Below are 18,079 nucleotides of genomic sequence, written 5' to 3'. Positions count from 1 at the left end.
TAGAGTCTTAATGCTTAATAGTGTTAAATATTAGGTTGTTAGTTTTTATAGTATTTTATTTCTATTAAGTATTTTAAAGTAAAGAAAAACCAATATCTTATTTTTTTTATTTAGAAAAAGTTATGTATTTTGACTTTTTTTATTTAGTAAAAAGTTTATAAAAAGTCATGAAAAAATAGAAAACAAATAACCTAAATTTTAAAAATAAATTACTTTTAGTAAAAAGCCAAAAAAATAAATACCACCTAAGTCTTATTAAATATATACCTTTTCTTATTCGTATTAATTATCTTTTATTTGGGTCTACATTTCGGAACGGCGACGTTGAAAAATAAAAATTTGAGGTAAGGTGAGAATGCTTGTTTGTAGCATTTACTTTCCTTCCCATTTCAATTTAAGGAGACAAAAAAGATATATTATAATAGGGCACGTGAATGACGTGGCATGGCACATGAATGACGTGGCATGCCTAAAAATTCCACCTCAGATTAATAGGATGACCTGTTACTGACCTGTCTACATAAAAATGCATGTCTTCCAACTGCATTGAAAGACATTTAATTTTCTTTTTGCCTCTCAAATTTTAATTATTTAATGATTATAATTAACACTCAGAAGAATATAATATCCATCCAAGCCAGCTCTCACCCCATATGTATTTGTCAGGCCTGACGATCGCCTTCCCCACGCTCACCCACCTGGATTGCCTTCCATTCTCTACCCATCTTGACGCGTTGTCACCTCCCACTGGAGCGTCCTCTCCACGCGCATTACCCTCTGCAAGCGCATCCCCTCCGCGTTACATGCATTGGTAAAACTCCTTATATATAGGAAATGGAGATCGTTAAATAGTTAAAACCCGTAACCGGCTCATCCGGTCAACAATCTCCGGTGTCCGCCGTCTAACCCTCTTATTGTCGATGCGGTCCGTACACACCCAACCGGATATCTCCAGTCACCAAATATCGGCCCATTTCTAGAGAGAGAGAGTAAAAATTTGGAATTGGTAGAGAGAGAAAGAGAGAGATTGGTGTTGTGTTGTGTTGGAGTTGAGAGGGGGCTTTGAGATTTTCTCCCAAAGAGAACGTTTGAGATTTTCTCGGGAAAATTTTGTTTCCGAATTTTCTCGGGAAAATTTTTGATAGGGGCCTAGGAATTGAATCAAGGATCGAGGCTAGGGTTTGAATTGGTCGAATATGTTGATCAGGAATGCGAATCACTGAGAATTGCAGCTCCGATCTTGAAGTCAGTGTTGGAATCGAGGGTTTGAAGCTATGGATGTAGATTCTTCAATGGTGCCGGAGACCGATCAGGATCCGTCGACGCCGAACCACGGCGCTCCTTCGATCTCGGCTTCGATGGAGCGGGAGCAGCAGCTAGGCGCTGCGGAGCAGTCGGCTCCGGCCCAACCTCCGGCGCAGCAGCAACAGCAGCAGCAGCAGCAGGCTCAGGTGCAGCAGAGTCCTGTGGCTGGGCCGAGGCACGCTCCGACGTACTCGGTGGTGAACGCGGTGATAGAGAAGAAAGAGGACGGCCCGGGGCCAAGGTGCGGCCACACTTTGACGGCGGTTGCGGCGGTAGGAGAAGAAGGGACGCCGGGCTACATTGGGCCGAGGTTGATTTTGTTTGGTGGTGCCACGGCTCTTGAGGGCAATTCCGCGGCTTCTGGGACGCCTTCATCTGCGGGAAGCGCTGGCATCCGTATGTCTCTTGTTTGGTCCTTGTTTATTGGTTTCATTAGTTTTTTTTACAGGTGCAAGGACCCTAGATTTGTTGAAGGTTAACTAATTCATACTGCATATGGTAATTGTTCTTTAGTACGGAAAACCCTAATCTTTAAGTTGTTTTGAAATTTAGGTAACTCAAGAAGCATAGGAAAGCTAGGTTTGTCATAGACAAGCTGCATATTTTGTTTTTTTAGCTAATGTTAGTACGGAATACCTTAAATATTTTTTAATTATTTTCATAACTTCTATATGTAACGGCTATAGATTTGTTGAAGCCAGACTGATTGGAGTGGCATACTTCAGTTGTTTTCATAGCCAAGAGCCCTGATTTTGTTACTTTTCTTTTAAAACAATAAACACGGGAATCCTTGTTTAATTGGAGTTCCCGTGATTCATTCAAAGTATTCTGGTTCTTTAGTTAGTCCTAATGATGAATAAAAGACTCATTTTGATCATTCTATTCTTATTAAGGTGTGAGAACCTTAGTTTTGTAATTGTTTTTAACTCCAAGTAATTCAATTGGCATATGGCCCCTTTTCTGTTGAATCCAATGATTTTCACAATCTGCATATTGTGGCTGTTTTATTCTTGTTTATGGTAATGCAAGCAACCCCAGTTTTCTAATTGTTTTAAACTCAATTGATTCTAATGGCATATGGTTACATTTATGGTGCAAAGTATACTAATTCTTTTTGAGTCAAATAATTCGAGTGGCATAGTTTTGGTTCTTATGCTGTTTTTATTTGTGCAAGGATCCCCATTTTGTTGAATGAGCTGCTCTTGGTGGGAGCATATCCCATTCTATGGAAATTTGCTTGTGTGTCATCATTTTCCAGCTAGTCCAGATGTATTTAGTAGATAGCATAGAAAGGATATTTGATGTTAAAGTTTATAAGTAGAGGATTTCTGTGTGGAATTTCACAATGATGATGTTTCATGTTTCATGTCGAGGCACTTATGACAGTTAAAGTTGTACTTTGTTTGCAGGATTAGCAGGTGCCACTGCCGATGTGCACTGTTATGATGTGATAACAAATAAGTGGTCTAGGTAAGCCTGAAACTTACGATCACTTATATTTGATGCTCATAGCTATGTTTAATTCTAGGTCTTCACGTATATTGATTGCTATGCTCTACCCTGGAATGTTTGTACTGGCTTCAATGCTTTTAATGAAATTTTTTTCAGGATCACTCCCTTTGGAGAACCGCCCACTCCTAGGGCAGCACATGTGGCAACTGCTGTGGGAACTATGGTAGTTATTCAGGTTGTCATACTCATCAATGCCTGATAAATTTATATTATTGCTATTTTATGGAATATTCCTTTTTATCTTCATTTGGATTAATTATTAACTACTGACTGGAGACCTTTAATTCAACAAAGGGTGGGATTGGTCCAGCTGGTTTATCTGCTGAAGATCTTCATGTTCTTGACCTCACACAGCAGCGGCCTCGATGGCACAGGTTAGACTCCTGAAGGATGTGCTTCACATTTCTTTGATAATTTGTTTTGTTAGTTGTTCATTAAAACCAGAATGCTAATTTTTCTGTAGGGTTGTGGTTCAAGGCCCTGGGCCGGGCCCTCGTTATGGACATGTCATGGCTTTGGTGGGGCAAAGATATCTTATGGCAATTGGTGGAAATGATGGTGGGTTGCTTCCTGTTATAGCATTTCATTCTTTTATCTTGTGTGTGTTGAAGAAAATTTGCACTTTGAGGTTTTTGTCAAATGTAAAAATTAAAATACTTTGTACCATGATTTATAGGGAAGAGGCCTTTGGCCGATGTTTGGGCTCTCGATACAGCCGCAAAGCCTTATGAATGGCGGAAGTTGGAACCAGAAGGGGAGGGTCCACCTCCGTGCATGTAACTTTTCCGCCTCTCATCATCAAATCTTTAATTTTCATCATTTTTAATGAATTATATAATTTTAACTTTTTAGCTCACAATAAATACTTGTTTTGTGTTACATGAATTTAATTGCTAAAAGCATTCATGAATGGTATGTTTTTGGACTTGTCTACCAAGCATGATACATGTGGGCATTGTGTTGGCACTTTAATTTTGCCTGGCACCAACACAATTTCCACTTGCCTGGTGGTATGTAGACTGCTTGCAGTTTTGATGGTGATTAACAAGATTGACATGTGGAGGTTTGTTGGTGATACAACAGAGCTTTTAAGGCCTGGATGGTGGTAATCCATATTTTCCTAGACATATTATGTTTTAGAATTCAAAATAAAATTCATACTATGTCATGCTTCCCTAGTTCTACTAGTGTGGCTCTAGGACAGTTGATTTTCTTTGTTGGTTCTACCTAATTTCATTCATTGGGAAAGACTATCAGATATGTAGGTGTTTCCCAAAAAGTCTTTGCTAAAATTTGCATTGTGGTGTAATTTTTCATCATAGTTTTTAAAGGCACACTTAAAGTTCTCCTATGCCCAAGGCTCAACCACTCCCTGGTTGTAGTGCTTTGCTTGCCAAGACATGCACCTTGTTAGAGAGGCACACCTTGTCTACTTTATTTTTCCTTTTTTAACACTTTTATTCTTGAAATTTTTAACTGTATATTAAAATTCATATAATTTAATTATTCTTTTGTTGAATACTTCTTTTAAATATTTAGATTCTTAAACTTTTTGTTTCTTGAATTGGACTTTGGATCATAATTTTTAAAATTTATATGCATCCTAGGTTACGTTTCATGATGCTTAGGCATGTGCCTTGTGTTGCTCCTTGTGCTTAAGCCTTGAGATACTTTTGCACCTTTTAAAACTATATTTTTTGGTTGCAAAACTTTCAATTAGGTCCTGTTGGTTTTTTTGTCTGATTTGTATACCATTTGGCTTTCCTTTTTTTTTTTTTTTGATATTTTGTCTGAATGCAAAAGGTAAAAAGTTTTTAACTTTTTTATGAAATATGAAATTTGAAAGACACTTGTGTTGATTTCTATTCAGAGTTTAGACAAATTCAGACTTATTCAGATTTCACATAAAGAAACAAAAACACCACCCTCAAAACTTTTATATGAAATATGAAGTTTGAAAGACACTTTTGTGTTGATTTCTACTCAGGGTTTAGACACAGATCTATTGGGATTTCACATAAAGAAACAAACACAGCACCCTAGTTGAGTGTCCTTTTGTCTTGACTTAGGATACACTTCTCATGAAGTAGCCAAATTTTGCCTGTATGTTTTCTGTTATTTGGAAAGATTTTTTCTCCTGTAAAATGTGGTTTGTGTTTTCAGCAAATCTTGTTTTTTGGAGTGGAATGGTACAACTTTCAGGAGGATGCTTTACTGAACATGTTGGCCATGTTTACATACATAATACTAGCATATTGATCATTCAAACAATTTACATGTTTTTTTTAGTAAAAAGTTGTGGGATATTTTAGGAATTGGAAGTGTGTATCTGAGATGCAACTTGAAAATCATTTTCTGTTAAGACTGTTGAAATTACTATAATCCACTGACAGTCAAGACTGAGCATGCAACTCATTAAATAGTGTGGTTGCTCACTATCTCAATTCCTCCCATTCACATTTAAGAAATGTTGCTCAGATAAGTTACTTTCAATAGCGGGATATTGATTTTAACAACCATAGAGGGATTTAAAACTTATGTAGTTTTTTAAATGTTGAAGGAATTGGAAAATTTCATTCCCACTAGTCAACCTTATAAAGTGATGAAATTTTGTCATAAATGTTGATGGAATTTCAAAATAGAAAACCTACATTATGGGAAATGGCTAATTCTTTTTGTTATTGAAAGTAATTAGAGCCATCCAGTGGAATGACGTCATGGGGATGTCAACAGGGTGGGTTTAGAATGAGTTGTGCACTTGTGTCTCCCCCAACCTAGCCCGAAAGAAAAATCATGTACCTTATCACTGGCAACTTGATGAGGTAATTATCCTTGAATTGGGATGGGGCAGGTCCGGACATTGGTTAACTCAAGGAAATAAAACTGTCACATCTGTTTATTTGGGAAGAAAATCAAATGGAAGAAAAACCGGACATGCCAATTTAATCGACCCACAAATAAAACTTGCAACACACAATATCCAAAAAATCCAACATTAAAAAAAATCTTACTAAATTCAATGCTGCGGTGAAAATCTGCCAAAAAAAGTTAAATGAAAAATAATAGAAAAAATTTAAAATTTTAATTTTTAATGAGTTGATGTAAAAACTTAAATGAAAAAATAATATAAAAAAATTAAAATTTTAATTTTTAATGAGTTGATGTAATTAAACAAGTGCTATAACCAAACTAATATCAAAAGCAGACACGATATTATAAAAAATCTGAGCTTTATCTTAGTGTAAATCTAGTCGACCCTAAACCAAATCCTTAATCAAATGAAATCTGTTTGGGAAAAAAAAAAATTCCATCATCTCCCATGTGTTTTGAGACATTCATAAAAAAAAAAAAGAAGAAAAAAATAAAAATAAAAATGTGAAGTGTGAAGTCACCAATGGCTCAAGATGAGAAAGGCACCAACAAGAAAGGGGGCTAAAAATGTTTGAGCAGGGAGATATGAGAAAATGAGGCAGTTACTGTAGAAGGGAAGAATGGAATGAGGGTTAGGGTTATGAAGGTGGATATATATAGTCATCCTTGTAATTAATAGCATCTTCAAGGATAAGATAGTAAAATACAACTATAGTTGGGGTGGGCCAGGTGGGAAACTCAAATGCCATACTTGACCCAAACCTGAGTTGGGTTATCCAATTTTCAACCAAACCTGCCCCTGTCAAATTTATGCATCACTGGGCAGTTTACTTGGAAACCCTGCCTCATTACCATTCATAGATATGTGTTAGCATATTCACGCCTTGACCAAGGACCTGAAAATACAATACTGTTGAAAAAGTGATTGGTTTTGGATGATAACAAGTCAAGTCATTTTTATCACTGATCAATTGTTACTGGTAGAACAGCTTTAGCTTTGAGTTTTTGTGCTCGTCCTTGGATAAGAATAACAGATAGCTTATTGCTGTATCATCAAACATGCAAAATTGAAATCGTTTTCTCCTTATTTTTCTTTTATCTTTCAATTTCTTCCCCTTAATCTACGTGTCAGTTTCACTTGATTTTTCTCTTTCACGCACATTTCTTCTCATTGATTGCTGTTTTTCAGTTACCTTCAGTTTCATGGGAATTGGAGTTTTTGTCCTACACATTATTAGCTCCAGAAGTTTTGAATAATGTTAGATGTCAATTTTGATTTCATTTTAGATTTAAGCCTGACATTTAATTCATATCATGGGTGTAAGTAATTATTTATGATTGATTTTTATTTTATTTTTTACATTAGATGTCAATTTTTGGCTTCAGTTTAGATTTTAGCCCTGACATTTTAAGTTAGGTTGTGGGTATGGCTTATGTGAGACTCAAGCTGCATGAATCAAGAGATTAGAACTGAAACCCCGGATTAATGTTCCTATCCAATCCCATCTACAACCCATAGAGATGATGCAGTTCTAGGAAAGCGATATCTAATGTCGGTGCTTCTTTCTTCTAAGGATTCAAGTCTGAGATAGGAATAAGTGAGGATGAAATTGTGGATGATGTATGCTGCCTCTATACTCATGCTTTGCTGGTTCTCAGGATCTCCATACAACACCATAGCTGAGAATGCATGGCGAATGTTAGTTAATCAGAGGATGTGTTGTTTCCGTTGCTAAGCTTCTGGAATTTGGAGGTAGACTTTATGGAAACTATAGTGGTTTGGCTGCATAATGCTGGGTGAGTGTGGGCGCAGCGATGTCTGAAGGGAGTGTTGGATAATCATAGGTAATTTGTGTAATATGATCTTGTTTGAAATGGATGGCTTCTTTCTGGTGAAGCTACTTTGGAAGTCTTGGAAAACCCACTTCTTTTTATAGGAGGAGAGGTCAGTTCCTTCAAAAGTAGCATTTTTGTTTTCCTATAAAATAAAAAATGAAGGCAGCATCTCATTTTGTGGGGTCACTAGTCATGGGTGAGATATTGATGGTGGACAACCCTGGCCCTCTTTAGTCTTTTAGCTATTATCTTTAAAAAAAAAGTGAAAGCTTGATGAAGAACTGGTAAACATTATAAAAAAATGGAGGCTATGCAATACATTACATGCAACAATAATAATACTTCCAAAAAGGGTAGTCTTCAGCTTGGGATCCCTGTTCCTTACCAAAATTTTTCTCTCTACCTTCTGAAGATTCTCACGAAACTTCTCAAATCTTTGTCGAACCTCTTCGTTGTCTGTCCACTCTGGTGATGGCTTCTGACCTATATACACTTCGTCTGATGTGTGCTGACCTCTATCAATGCTACACCAATGGTCATCTCAAATCTAAAATTTGTAACTCCTTGATGTGGAGGAACATGGAGCCTGTGACAATGGTAAACCTCTAGTTCATCCATGGAGGTGTTAGTGAACAGAACTTCCGTTATTGAATTTCTCTGGCAGTAGTGTTCGTGTTTTGAATCTTGTTTGAAAAAGATGATTCGAAATCAGTCGGTTGTAGTGGAGAGAAAGGTTTTCCAGGTGAAGTCTGAAGATTGCAATGGAGGAACGTGGATTTCAATAACAGAGAGAAGTCGAGGTTTTGTGGTTTCTTTAGGTTTTGGAGAGGAGGAGATGGGTTGGTTAGTGGAGCAGTTAGAGAAAGCTGTGGATTTGGAGGCTTCCAGGGGTTTCATTTGAAAAATGAGGGGCAAGACTAGGACTCATCTGATGGAGATATGTTTTAATAGCAGAGGGAGATATATGAAAATCACAGAATACGTTGCAAAGAGAAAACCTTTGGTTTTAGTTGTTCCAAGAGGTGTTAATGGCTGTGGGTGGGAAAATCTTAGGAAGGTGATTGTTTCAATCCAAGAGTTCTCTGTTCAAGCTGAAAGAGAGTCGAAGGAGAAGCAAAAAAAGCCTCAAGAGAGCAAAGGAATGTATAGAGGTGAGAGGTCCTATGCTGATGTGGTTGCAGAGAAAGGAACTAGGAATGGTGCAGAGATGCCAGTTGGAAAAGGGGCAAGAGCTGTAGTTTGTGAAAGCAAAGGAAAAATACGAGACTGGTGTGAGGTTGGAAAAGCTATAGCAAGAAGGGTGGGGATGAAAGGAATGGTGTCTGTAACACCCATTTCTGCTTACAAAGGGTGTTTTTTTGTGGAATCTGCAAGGAAAGCTCAGTGGATTCAAGATCAAGGGAGCTTCACAGCGAGAGGAGAGGTTATTGCTCTGAGGAGATGGTTGCCAAAAGAGAACTCAGTTGTTAATGGAAAATTTAGACGGGGGTGGTTGGAACTAAGAGGTCTCCCTTTCCACCTGTGGGATGAGGTGCAGTTGAGACACATTTTGCAGCAGTGGGGGAGGGTAACGAAGGTGGCGAGGAAATCATTGAAGCTTGTTGATTTGACGAAGGTAACATTGTGGGTGGAGATGCTTCCAAATGTCGTGCTTCCAACGCTATTAGAGGTAGAAGATGGAGATTGGACATACATGGTTGCAGTTACAGTCACCGGAGAAGATGATGGAGAAGACTCTATCAGGCCTGAGTCGAATCGCAACAAGGACGAGCTGAGGTCAGCTGGGGGTTGCGTCTTTCAGAAGCCATAGAACGTTGAGGGGCTACAAGCTATTGACAGGACCAATGAGTGCCATAGCTGGATGCCTCGTCATCGTTCCCATTTTCGTTCTTCAGATTCAAAATCGGCTAAGGGGGAGAAAGGAAAGGGAAGGTGGATGTTGGGCCCAACGGCGGGAAGCAACATCGGGCCAACACCAGACGCCTTTGAAGCCCGTTCTGATTGGGCCCAATTTGGGGCTAAAGATTTTGGGCCCCTAGCGGGTCCAGCCCATAAAGGATCCTTTAATGGCGGCCCAGATGCATCTTCGTCTTCAAAGCTCCTAAGACCAGGGTTCACTGCAAAGAATAAAATGCCGAAAGGTCTTCTTCAAGTGTCGTCAAAGCCGAAAGGATCCTCAGTCTCCGTAAGGCATAGAGCAAGAAGTGGGCCGCCAAGATTTGAGGAGGCGTCTTCTATCCCGAAGCGAAACTTAGAAGGAGGTTCTCATTGGAGACAAATCGAGACACTTCTCGGGGCAAATCTCACTCCAGAAAGAGCGATCTCTCCACTGGTTTTGAAACATCCAAAGTTTCTACCGGCGAGACAGAGGGAGAAGAGGGGATTCTGCAATGCAAATTGATCAATGAGGTGCGTACTCCTTTCTCAGTTGTATCTGAGTGAGATCTTCCTCTGTCTGGGGCTTTTGAGCCAAATTTTATTCCCGAAACCTCTGTTTCTTTGGTTCACCCTTCTCGTTGTCAGTCTTTTTCTTCGATTCCGTTGGAGTCAAGCTACGCCGTTCAACGTGGTTCCGTTTTTATCTCTCCTGTGGTGAATAACAACCATCGTGGTGGTGCGTCCTGTTCGGAAGGTGTGGTGGTTCCCCTAGAAACCTCTAACCGAAAATTTAAAGACCAACCTCTCCTTAGGGAAACTCTCAGTAACCTTGAGGTGTGTGGTGTCTCAGGTGAGGCTTCGTTCCCAGTGCTAGAACCTTCCACCCTCCCGTTGGAAGGTTTTCAGGTTGAGGGGCTTACGCCTTGGAAGATGGTCAAGGTTCAGTCGGTTCTGGAGAGTTTGAGGGTTAGAATTGTCAGGGATAATGGAAAAGGTGTGGAAGGAGAGAACAAGAGTGCTCTCTCTGCGAACAAGGTTTATTCCAGAAGAAAGAAGAAAAATGACTCTGGAACTTGAGGAGAGGATTAGTTCTGGGTGTGGGTTGTGTCGGGTTGTTTTTGTTTTCATGAAGATCTTAAGTTGGAATATAAGAGGTTTAGGATCTAGGAAGAAAAGGAGGACTGTGAGAAGGTTTTTAAGTACTCAAAACCCAGATGTGGTGATGCTTCAGGAAACAAAGCGTGAAATTTGGGATAGGAGGTCTGTGAGTAGTGTTTGGAAAGGTCAAAGTTTGGATTGGGTTGCTCTTCCTGCTTGTGGGGCGTCGGGGGGGATTGTGATCTTGTGGGATTCAATTAAGTTCAAGTGTTCAGAGAAGGTGTTAGGATCTTTCTCTGTTACTGTAAAATTGAACTCTGATGAGGAAGGGTTTTTTTGGTTAACCTCAGTGTATGGCCCGAATAAGGCAATGTGGAGGAAGGACTTTTGGATGGAGCTTCAAGACCTGCATGGTCTGACTTTCCCAAGGTGGTGCGTAGGAGGGGATTTTAATGTGATCAGGAGGATATCTGAGAAGATGGGTGACTCTAGGTTAACAGTCAACATGAGGTGTTTTGACGAGTTTATAAGGGAAAGTGGTTTGTTGGATCCCCCTCTTAGGAATGCGGCTTTTACATGGTCAAACATGCAAGTCGATCCTATTTGCAAGAGGTTAGATAGGTTTTTGTTCTCTTCTGAGTGGGATTCTTTTTTCTCTCAAAGTATTCAAGAGGCCCTTCCTAGATGGACCTTTGACCATAGCCCAATTTGTTTGGAAACTAATCCTTTAAAATGGGGGCCGACTCCTTTTAGGTTTGAGAATATGTGGTTGCTCCATCCTGAGTTTAAAGAGAAGTTTAGAGATTGGTGGCAAGAGTACAGGTTGAAGGTTGGGAAGGTTACAAGTTTATGAGGAAACTAAAGTTTATTAAATCAAAGTTGAAAGAGTGGAGTATAGTGGTCTTTGGAGATTTAAGAGAGAGGAAAAAGCACATTCTTACGGACTTAGGCAGAATTGATCGAATTGAACAAGAAGGGAATTTAAATCTTGATCTGGTTTCGGAAAGGACCTTAAGAAGGAAGGAGCTAGAGGATTTGTTATTGAAGGAAGAGGTGCAATGGAGACAAAAATCTAGGGTTAAGTGGATTAAAGAAGGGGATTGCAACTCTAAGTTTTTTCACAGAGTGGCCATTGGAAGAAGAAGCAGAAAGTTCATAAAGTCTCTGATTTCTGAGAGGGGGGAGACTTTAAATAACATTGAGATTATTTCTGAGGAGATTGTAAATTTCTTTGGGAATCTCTATTCCAAACCCGAAGGTGACTATTGGAAGATTGAAGGGATTGATTGAGCCCCTATTTCTGAAGAGAGTGCAATTTGGTTGGATAGACTGTTTTCTAAAGAGGAGGTTCGAATGGCAGTTTTCCAATTGAATAAGGAAAAGGCCCCTGACCTTGATGGCTTTACTATAGCAGTTTATCAAGAGTGTTGGGATGTGATAAAAGAGGATCTTATGGGGGTGTTTTTTGAGTTCCACACTAAGGGGGTAATAAATCAAAGTACAAATGCGACATTCATTGCTATGGTGCCTAAGAAAAGCCAAACTTTTAAAATCTCAGATTATAGACCTATTAGTTTGGTTACAAGTTTATATAAGATAATTACTAAGGTCTTATCAGGGTGTTTACGCAAAGTTCTACATGAAACAATCTTTGGCTCTCAAGGAGCCTTTGTGGAAGGGAGACAAATTTTGGATGCTGTATTGATAGCCAATGAAGTGGTGGATGAGAAAAGAAGGTCAGGGGAGGAAGGGGTAGTCTTCAAAATTGATTTTGAGAAGGCCTATGATCATGTGGATTGGGGCTTTTTAGATCATGTGCTTCAAAGGAAGGGGTTCAGCCAGAAATGGAGATCTTGGATGAGGGGCTGTTTATCTTCTTCTAGTTTTGCAATCCTAGTTAATGGGAATGCAAAGGGTTGGGTTAAGGCCTCTAGAGGTTTGAGACAGGGAGATCCTCTTTCTCCTTTCCTTTTTACTCTAGTAGTAGATGTTCTAAGTAGGTTGATGATTAGAGCTGAGGAAACTGGGATAACTGAGGGTTTCCTTGTGGGGAGGGATAGGACTAGAGTGTTACAGTTTGCTGATGATACCATACTTTTCTCTAAAGCCTCTTTGGACCTTCTTCAAAACCTTAAGATTATCCTTTTGGTTTTTGGGCAAGTATCTGGTTTAAAAATCAACTTAGAAAAAAGCACCATTTCAGGTATTAACACTAGGCAGGAGGTGTTGTTTAGTTTGGCTTTGGTTTTGGAGTGCAGAGTGTCAGAGTGACCTTTGTCTTATTTAGGCCTTCTTTGGGAGGGAACCCAAAGACAATAGGCTTTTGGATCCAGTGGTTGAGAGAATTTCGAGGAGGCTGGATGGGTGGAAAAAGGCCTATTTGTCTTTGGGAGGGAGGATTACTTTAATTCAGTCTTGTCTGTCTCACATCCCTAGCTACTTCCTCTCCCTCTTTAAAATCCTTGTATCTATAGCTTCAAAGATTGAGAAGATGCAAAGGGATTTTCTTTGGTCTGGGGCCGGGGAAGGGAAGAAAGATCACCTAATCAGATGGGAGGTTGTTAGTAGACCAAAGGAGATGGGAGGTTTGGGCTTTGGGAAGACTTCTATGAGAAATATTGCCCTCTTAGGGAAATGGCTCTGGAGGTTCCCTAGAGAAAGGAGCGGTCTTTGGCATAAGGTTATTGCGAGTATATATGGGACACATCCTAATGGATGGGACGCCAACATGGTGGTTAGATGGTCTCATAGATGTCCTTGGAAGGCTATTGTTCAAGTTTTCCAGGAGTTCTCCCCTTTTGTCCGCCTAGTGGTGGGCAATGGGGAGAGAATTCGGTTTTGGGAAGATCTTTGGTGGGGAAATCTAACTTTGTGTTCTCAATTTGCTGATCTCTATAGAGTTATTTCTGTGAAAAACCTCACTGTCTCAAATGTCCTTGACAATTCCTTACCATTATCTTGGAATTTTAACTTTCGCCGCAATCTAACAGATTCAGAAATTGATCTCCTTCAGAGATTAATGTCCTCCCTTAATTCTGTGCTTCTTTCCCCTTCTTTATCAGACTCAAGAGCGTGGTCTTTGTCTTCGTTAGGCTCGTTTTCAGTGAAATCTTTTTTCTATGCCTTGTCAAAAGTTTCAAATCCTTTAATGTTCCTTCCGGCCAAGTTTTTATGGAGCTCAAAAGTCCCTTCAAAGGTTAAGGCCCTCGCTTGGTTAGTAGCACATGGGAAGGTAAACACTAATGACAAGTTGCAATTGAGAAGACCCTACAAAGCCCTCTGTCCTCAATGGTGCATTCTTTGCAAGGAAATGGAGAGTCGATTGACCACCTTTTTCTTCATTGTCCCGTTACCATTGGACTTTTGCACAGGTTGTTCAATCTAGTAGGTTTGATTTGGGTCCCTCCAAGGAGCCTTGAGGACATGTTGGTTATTTCTTTTAAAGGCTTGGGGAACTCATTAAGAGGCAAGACACTTTGGCAAATTGCTTGCCTTATTTTGATTTGGATGGTGTGGCAAGAAAGAAACAATAGGATCTTTGAGGATAAAGGGAGAACGGAAGAAATGGTTTGGGATTTGATCCGGTTTTATTCTTCTCTTTGGCCTTCTTGTACTGAAGCTTTTAGAGGAGTTCCTCTAAGCATTCTACAACTCAATTGGATTGGGGTTTGCGTTTCAAGAGTTTGAAGATTGATGAGGTTTCTTTTGTTTTTAGAGTTCTATTGTTGGGTGTTTTTCCTTGGTATTTGTGTAGGAAGGACCTCTCATCCTTCCCTTGGGTTTTTTCTCTTTCTATTGTCTCTTTTTTCTCTCCTGTATTTGTTCTTTTATTAATATAATCTTCTTCGTTTCTGATAAAAAAAAAAATAAAAATAATAATACTTCCTTCCACTTATTTAGGAATGCCGTTAGGTGCCCCGTTTAAAAGCGTTGCAGCGTGGGATGGAATAGAAGAAAGATTCAGAAAGAAATTGGCTATGTGGAAACGTCAGTACATTTCAAAAGGGGGGAGGATTACTCTAGTGCGTAGTACATTGTCAAATTTACCGATTTATTTTATGTCGATTTTCCAGATGCCTAGAGTGGTTAGAATCAGATTGGAGAAGATTCAAAGGGACTTTTTGTGGGGTGGCGAGGCTCTTGTGCAAAAACCACATTTAGTAAATTGGTCAATTGTATGTTTAGACAAAAGAAGCGGAGGGTTGGGGGTTAAGAGTCTTGGGGCCTTCAATAGGGCTCTCCTTGGCAAATGGGTGTGGCGTTTTGCAAATGAAAGAAAGGCTCTTTGGAACCAAGTGATCAGAGGGAAATACGGGGAGGAAAGAGGAGGGTGGAGATCTTGTGAGTCTAAGGAGGCCTACGGGTTTGGGTTGTGCAAGGCAATAAGTAAAATGGGTCATCAAGTGACTCCTTTTGTTGGCTTTGTGGTGGGTGATGGTGAGAAAGTGAAGTTTTGGAAAGATAAATGGTGTGAAACCATCCCTTTGAGCGAGACTTTTCCTTCTTTGTTTGCTTTAGCTTCGAACAAAGAGGCTTGGGTAAATGAAGTGTGGACAGCCGAGGGGGAATGGGGGGGAAGTTGGAACCCTTGTTTCAATAGACCTTTCAACGATTGGGAGTTGGAAGAAGTGGACAGGCTATTTTGTTGCTTGGAAGGGAAGAAGGTTAGGGGGGATGAGGAGGATAAGGTGAAGTGGATGGCATCAAAGGATGGGGATTTCTCGGTGAAATCTTTGTATAGCACCATGCAGCCGGGGTCTCTTGCTTTTTTCCCTTCAAAAATTATATGGAACTCTTGTGTGCAGCCCAAATTGAGCTTTTTTGCGTGGGAGGCTTCTTGGGGGAGAGTTCTAACCTTGGATCGCTTGCAAAAGAGAGGTTGGGTTATGGCAAATAGATGTTTTCTTTGCCATAAGAGTGAGGAGACAATTGACCACCTTCTTATCCATTGTGAAAAAACGAGGGAAGTATGGATGGTGTTCCTTTCCTTTTTTGGTGTTTCGTGGGTTTTCCCCCGTTCGGTCAAGGAAACCCTTTTAGGGTGGAGGGGGTCTTTTGTGGGAATGAAAAGGAAGGTGGCGTGGCAATTGGGACCGTTATGCTTGTTTTGGGTTATTTGGAAGGCTAGAAATTCAATGGCATTTGAGGATTGTGGGTTGTCATTCAAAGGCTGAAAACATCTTTTGTGTATTTTTTGTGGTCGGAATCCAAATTGTGGATAAAAGATGGTCCTTCGACCTTGATAGATTTTATAGATTGGGTGTGTATGCGTTAAGGGAGAGGTTTTTTTGTTTTGCCTTATCCTTTGATGTTTGGGCCCTTTTGTAAGGGGGTAAGTCCCTTTATACTGTAATTTGGTGGGTTGCTTCTTTAGCGCCTCTTTGCAATACAATCTTATACTTATTGATAAAAAAAAAAAACAATAATAATACTTCTTTCATATAAAATGTAATGTATTGCAAATAAATTTCACATCTTAAGCATATCTTATGATAGGCAATACACAATACAATATATGTCATATACAATGTATGTGCATATTTGATTACCTGTAAATAGTTTTTTTAAAAAATTGAAATTAAATTTGAACTTTTATTTTAGCTTTTAGCTCTTAAAAATCATTATAATTTTAAAAGGTTTTTATTTGATTCTTTATTTATTTATTTATTTCTTTTATTGCCCCCATGATTAAAAAAATTTCTTGTGGTATTTCTAATCTAGCATCATTTTGTGTGTTCTATTTTTTATTTTTATTTTTTTTTCATTTTAAAAAGTTAAAAGTGCTTTCTTTTCCAAGTTTTTTCTATTTTGTGTGTAGGGGCTGTGTGGTCAACTTAGAAGGTTAAAACACTGACCATGCCACAATCATGTATTTGTACATGCTCATAATTTCTTTTCTGTACATTGGTTGGCAACTTGTCTGAATATGGAACTTTTGGAATAATAGTGGTTATTAGTGTAGTAATTATGTGGATTTTATTATGAATCTATGCATTATAATGTATTTTGTTTTCTATAAAAAAAAATGACATTTTGTTACATCGATTTCATTAAAGTTCTAGTATTTATTTTGTATATATGTATAATATATCATATTAAAATTGGGTATATGATTACCCTTTGTATCTATCTTTCATGAAATTGTAAAAAAGGGCTTTTGGTGTTCTATGTTCTTGCAGTATATGTATTTCATGCTTGTGTGCATAATTTTTTCTATTTTTTTTTGATAGGTAATGTGTACATTTTTTTCTATGTATTTCACAATATGTGGAAAAAGGAAATTAATGATACACAATGTGTGGAAATAGGAAAATGATATAGGATATGATTTAAGGATGGACAACCGTGCCAAATGCATGTTTGCTTTGCACAACTGCATACTGTGGGGATAACACTGACATCACCCACATGACTCTCCCGTAAGCAATTGAGAAAGCTTAATTATACCTAAACAGTCCCTAGTCAGTTCAAACAAAACTTTAAGAAAATACGTTTTTAAGGCCTGATCCGAACAGTCAAGATCTTCATAAATCCTCCTTTATGCTCCCTCCACAAGCACCAAAATAAACATAAAGAAACCATTTTCTAGACCTTTAAGTGCTTTGATGCCATAAAACTGACCAGCTAAACAAGTCTTTAACTAGCTGGCAAAACAGTCTGAAAAAACAAAAACAGGAGATACCAGAAATTACAAGCCTTTCTGCAGTGGATGAGAATATTGTTCATTGATCCCTCCTTACATGCACAAGGTACACTGATTAACCTAGGATCAACCTCTTCTCATCAGCTTATTTCTTTTCAGAGACTCAAAATCTTTTCCTAGACCATCTCCAAACAAAAATCAACCCTCAGTGGAGGTCTTGAGCTGGATAAGTCTGGAGACACAACTGGACCAGTTGGAGGTATGAATTTAGCAAAGAAAAGTTTGTTCTTTGCACGTCTTCATACCAACCTTTCCAGAGAGTCCCCTGCTAATCCCCATCTTTTGAATTTGCTGAAGGAACAATGCAACCATCTTGAACTCCCATTCATGAAAGCTCCTAATGGTTCTAGTGATTCATCCTATCTCCCTCATCTCATACATCAACCCTAGAATTTATATGAGAAGCAATCTTGAACAAGTCATGAAAGACATCTTTCAATGGGCGAATCACTGTATTTATTTATGTTAAAAAAAAATAAAAAGGGCAAATCACTGTGTTACCAAATATGTTATTGCTTAGATTGTACTTACTCTGTTTTTGATTTATTGCTTTTACATTTGTTCCGTAGAGATCAATGAAATATGTTTCAATTATTTGAAAATCAACCCTAAATGAATCCCCAATTTAATGCCATTCCATTTGTTTTTGACTCTAGTTATGTTGTATAACAAGTTGATAGAGTATACATCGTGTATACCTCTTTTTTTTTTTTTTTAATACAATCCTTATTTACCTATTAAAAAAAAAACAAGTTGATAGAGCTTCTAGTGAACTGTGTTGAACAATCCTTATTTACCTATTATATGGACCTTTAAAAGGAAAGGAGAGAAGGGAGGTGTGGGAGGAGTTAGCAGCCGTAAGGGGGCTTTGGGATG

The 18,079-nt window shown here is 38.8% G+C and overlaps 1 protein-coding gene across 1 annotated transcript in view; it reads left to right on the top strand.

Moving 5' to 3' along the window:
* The first annotated feature begins 948 nt into the window (after positions 1–948).
* The window catches only part of LOC117916239 (serine/threonine-protein phosphatase BSL3), a 40,767-nt gene continuing 23,636 nt past the window's right edge, over positions 949–18,079 (top strand). Inside the window, exons 1-6 of the mRNA XM_034832183.1 lie at positions 949–1,701; positions 2,715–2,775; positions 2,914–2,992; positions 3,112–3,191; positions 3,281–3,375; positions 3,494–3,593. Coding sequence (XP_034688074.1) covers positions 1,275–1,701; positions 2,715–2,775; positions 2,914–2,992; positions 3,112–3,191; positions 3,281–3,375; positions 3,494–3,593 — 842 coding nt within the window. The 5' untranslated portion in view covers positions 949–1,274. The remainder of the gene's footprint in view (positions 1,702–2,714; positions 2,776–2,913; positions 2,993–3,111; positions 3,192–3,280; positions 3,376–3,493; positions 3,594–18,079) is intronic.

This window comes from Vitis riparia, chromosome 6 (genome assembly GCF_004353265.1).
Source record: "Vitis riparia cultivar Riparia Gloire de Montpellier isolate 1030 chromosome 6, EGFV_Vit.rip_1.0, whole genome shotgun sequence".
Taxonomy (NCBI): domain Eukaryota; kingdom Viridiplantae; phylum Streptophyta; class Magnoliopsida; order Vitales; family Vitaceae; genus Vitis; species Vitis riparia.
The sequence above is the reverse complement of the archived record's forward strand: the minus strand, read 5'-3'. Positions and strand labels throughout refer to the sequence as shown.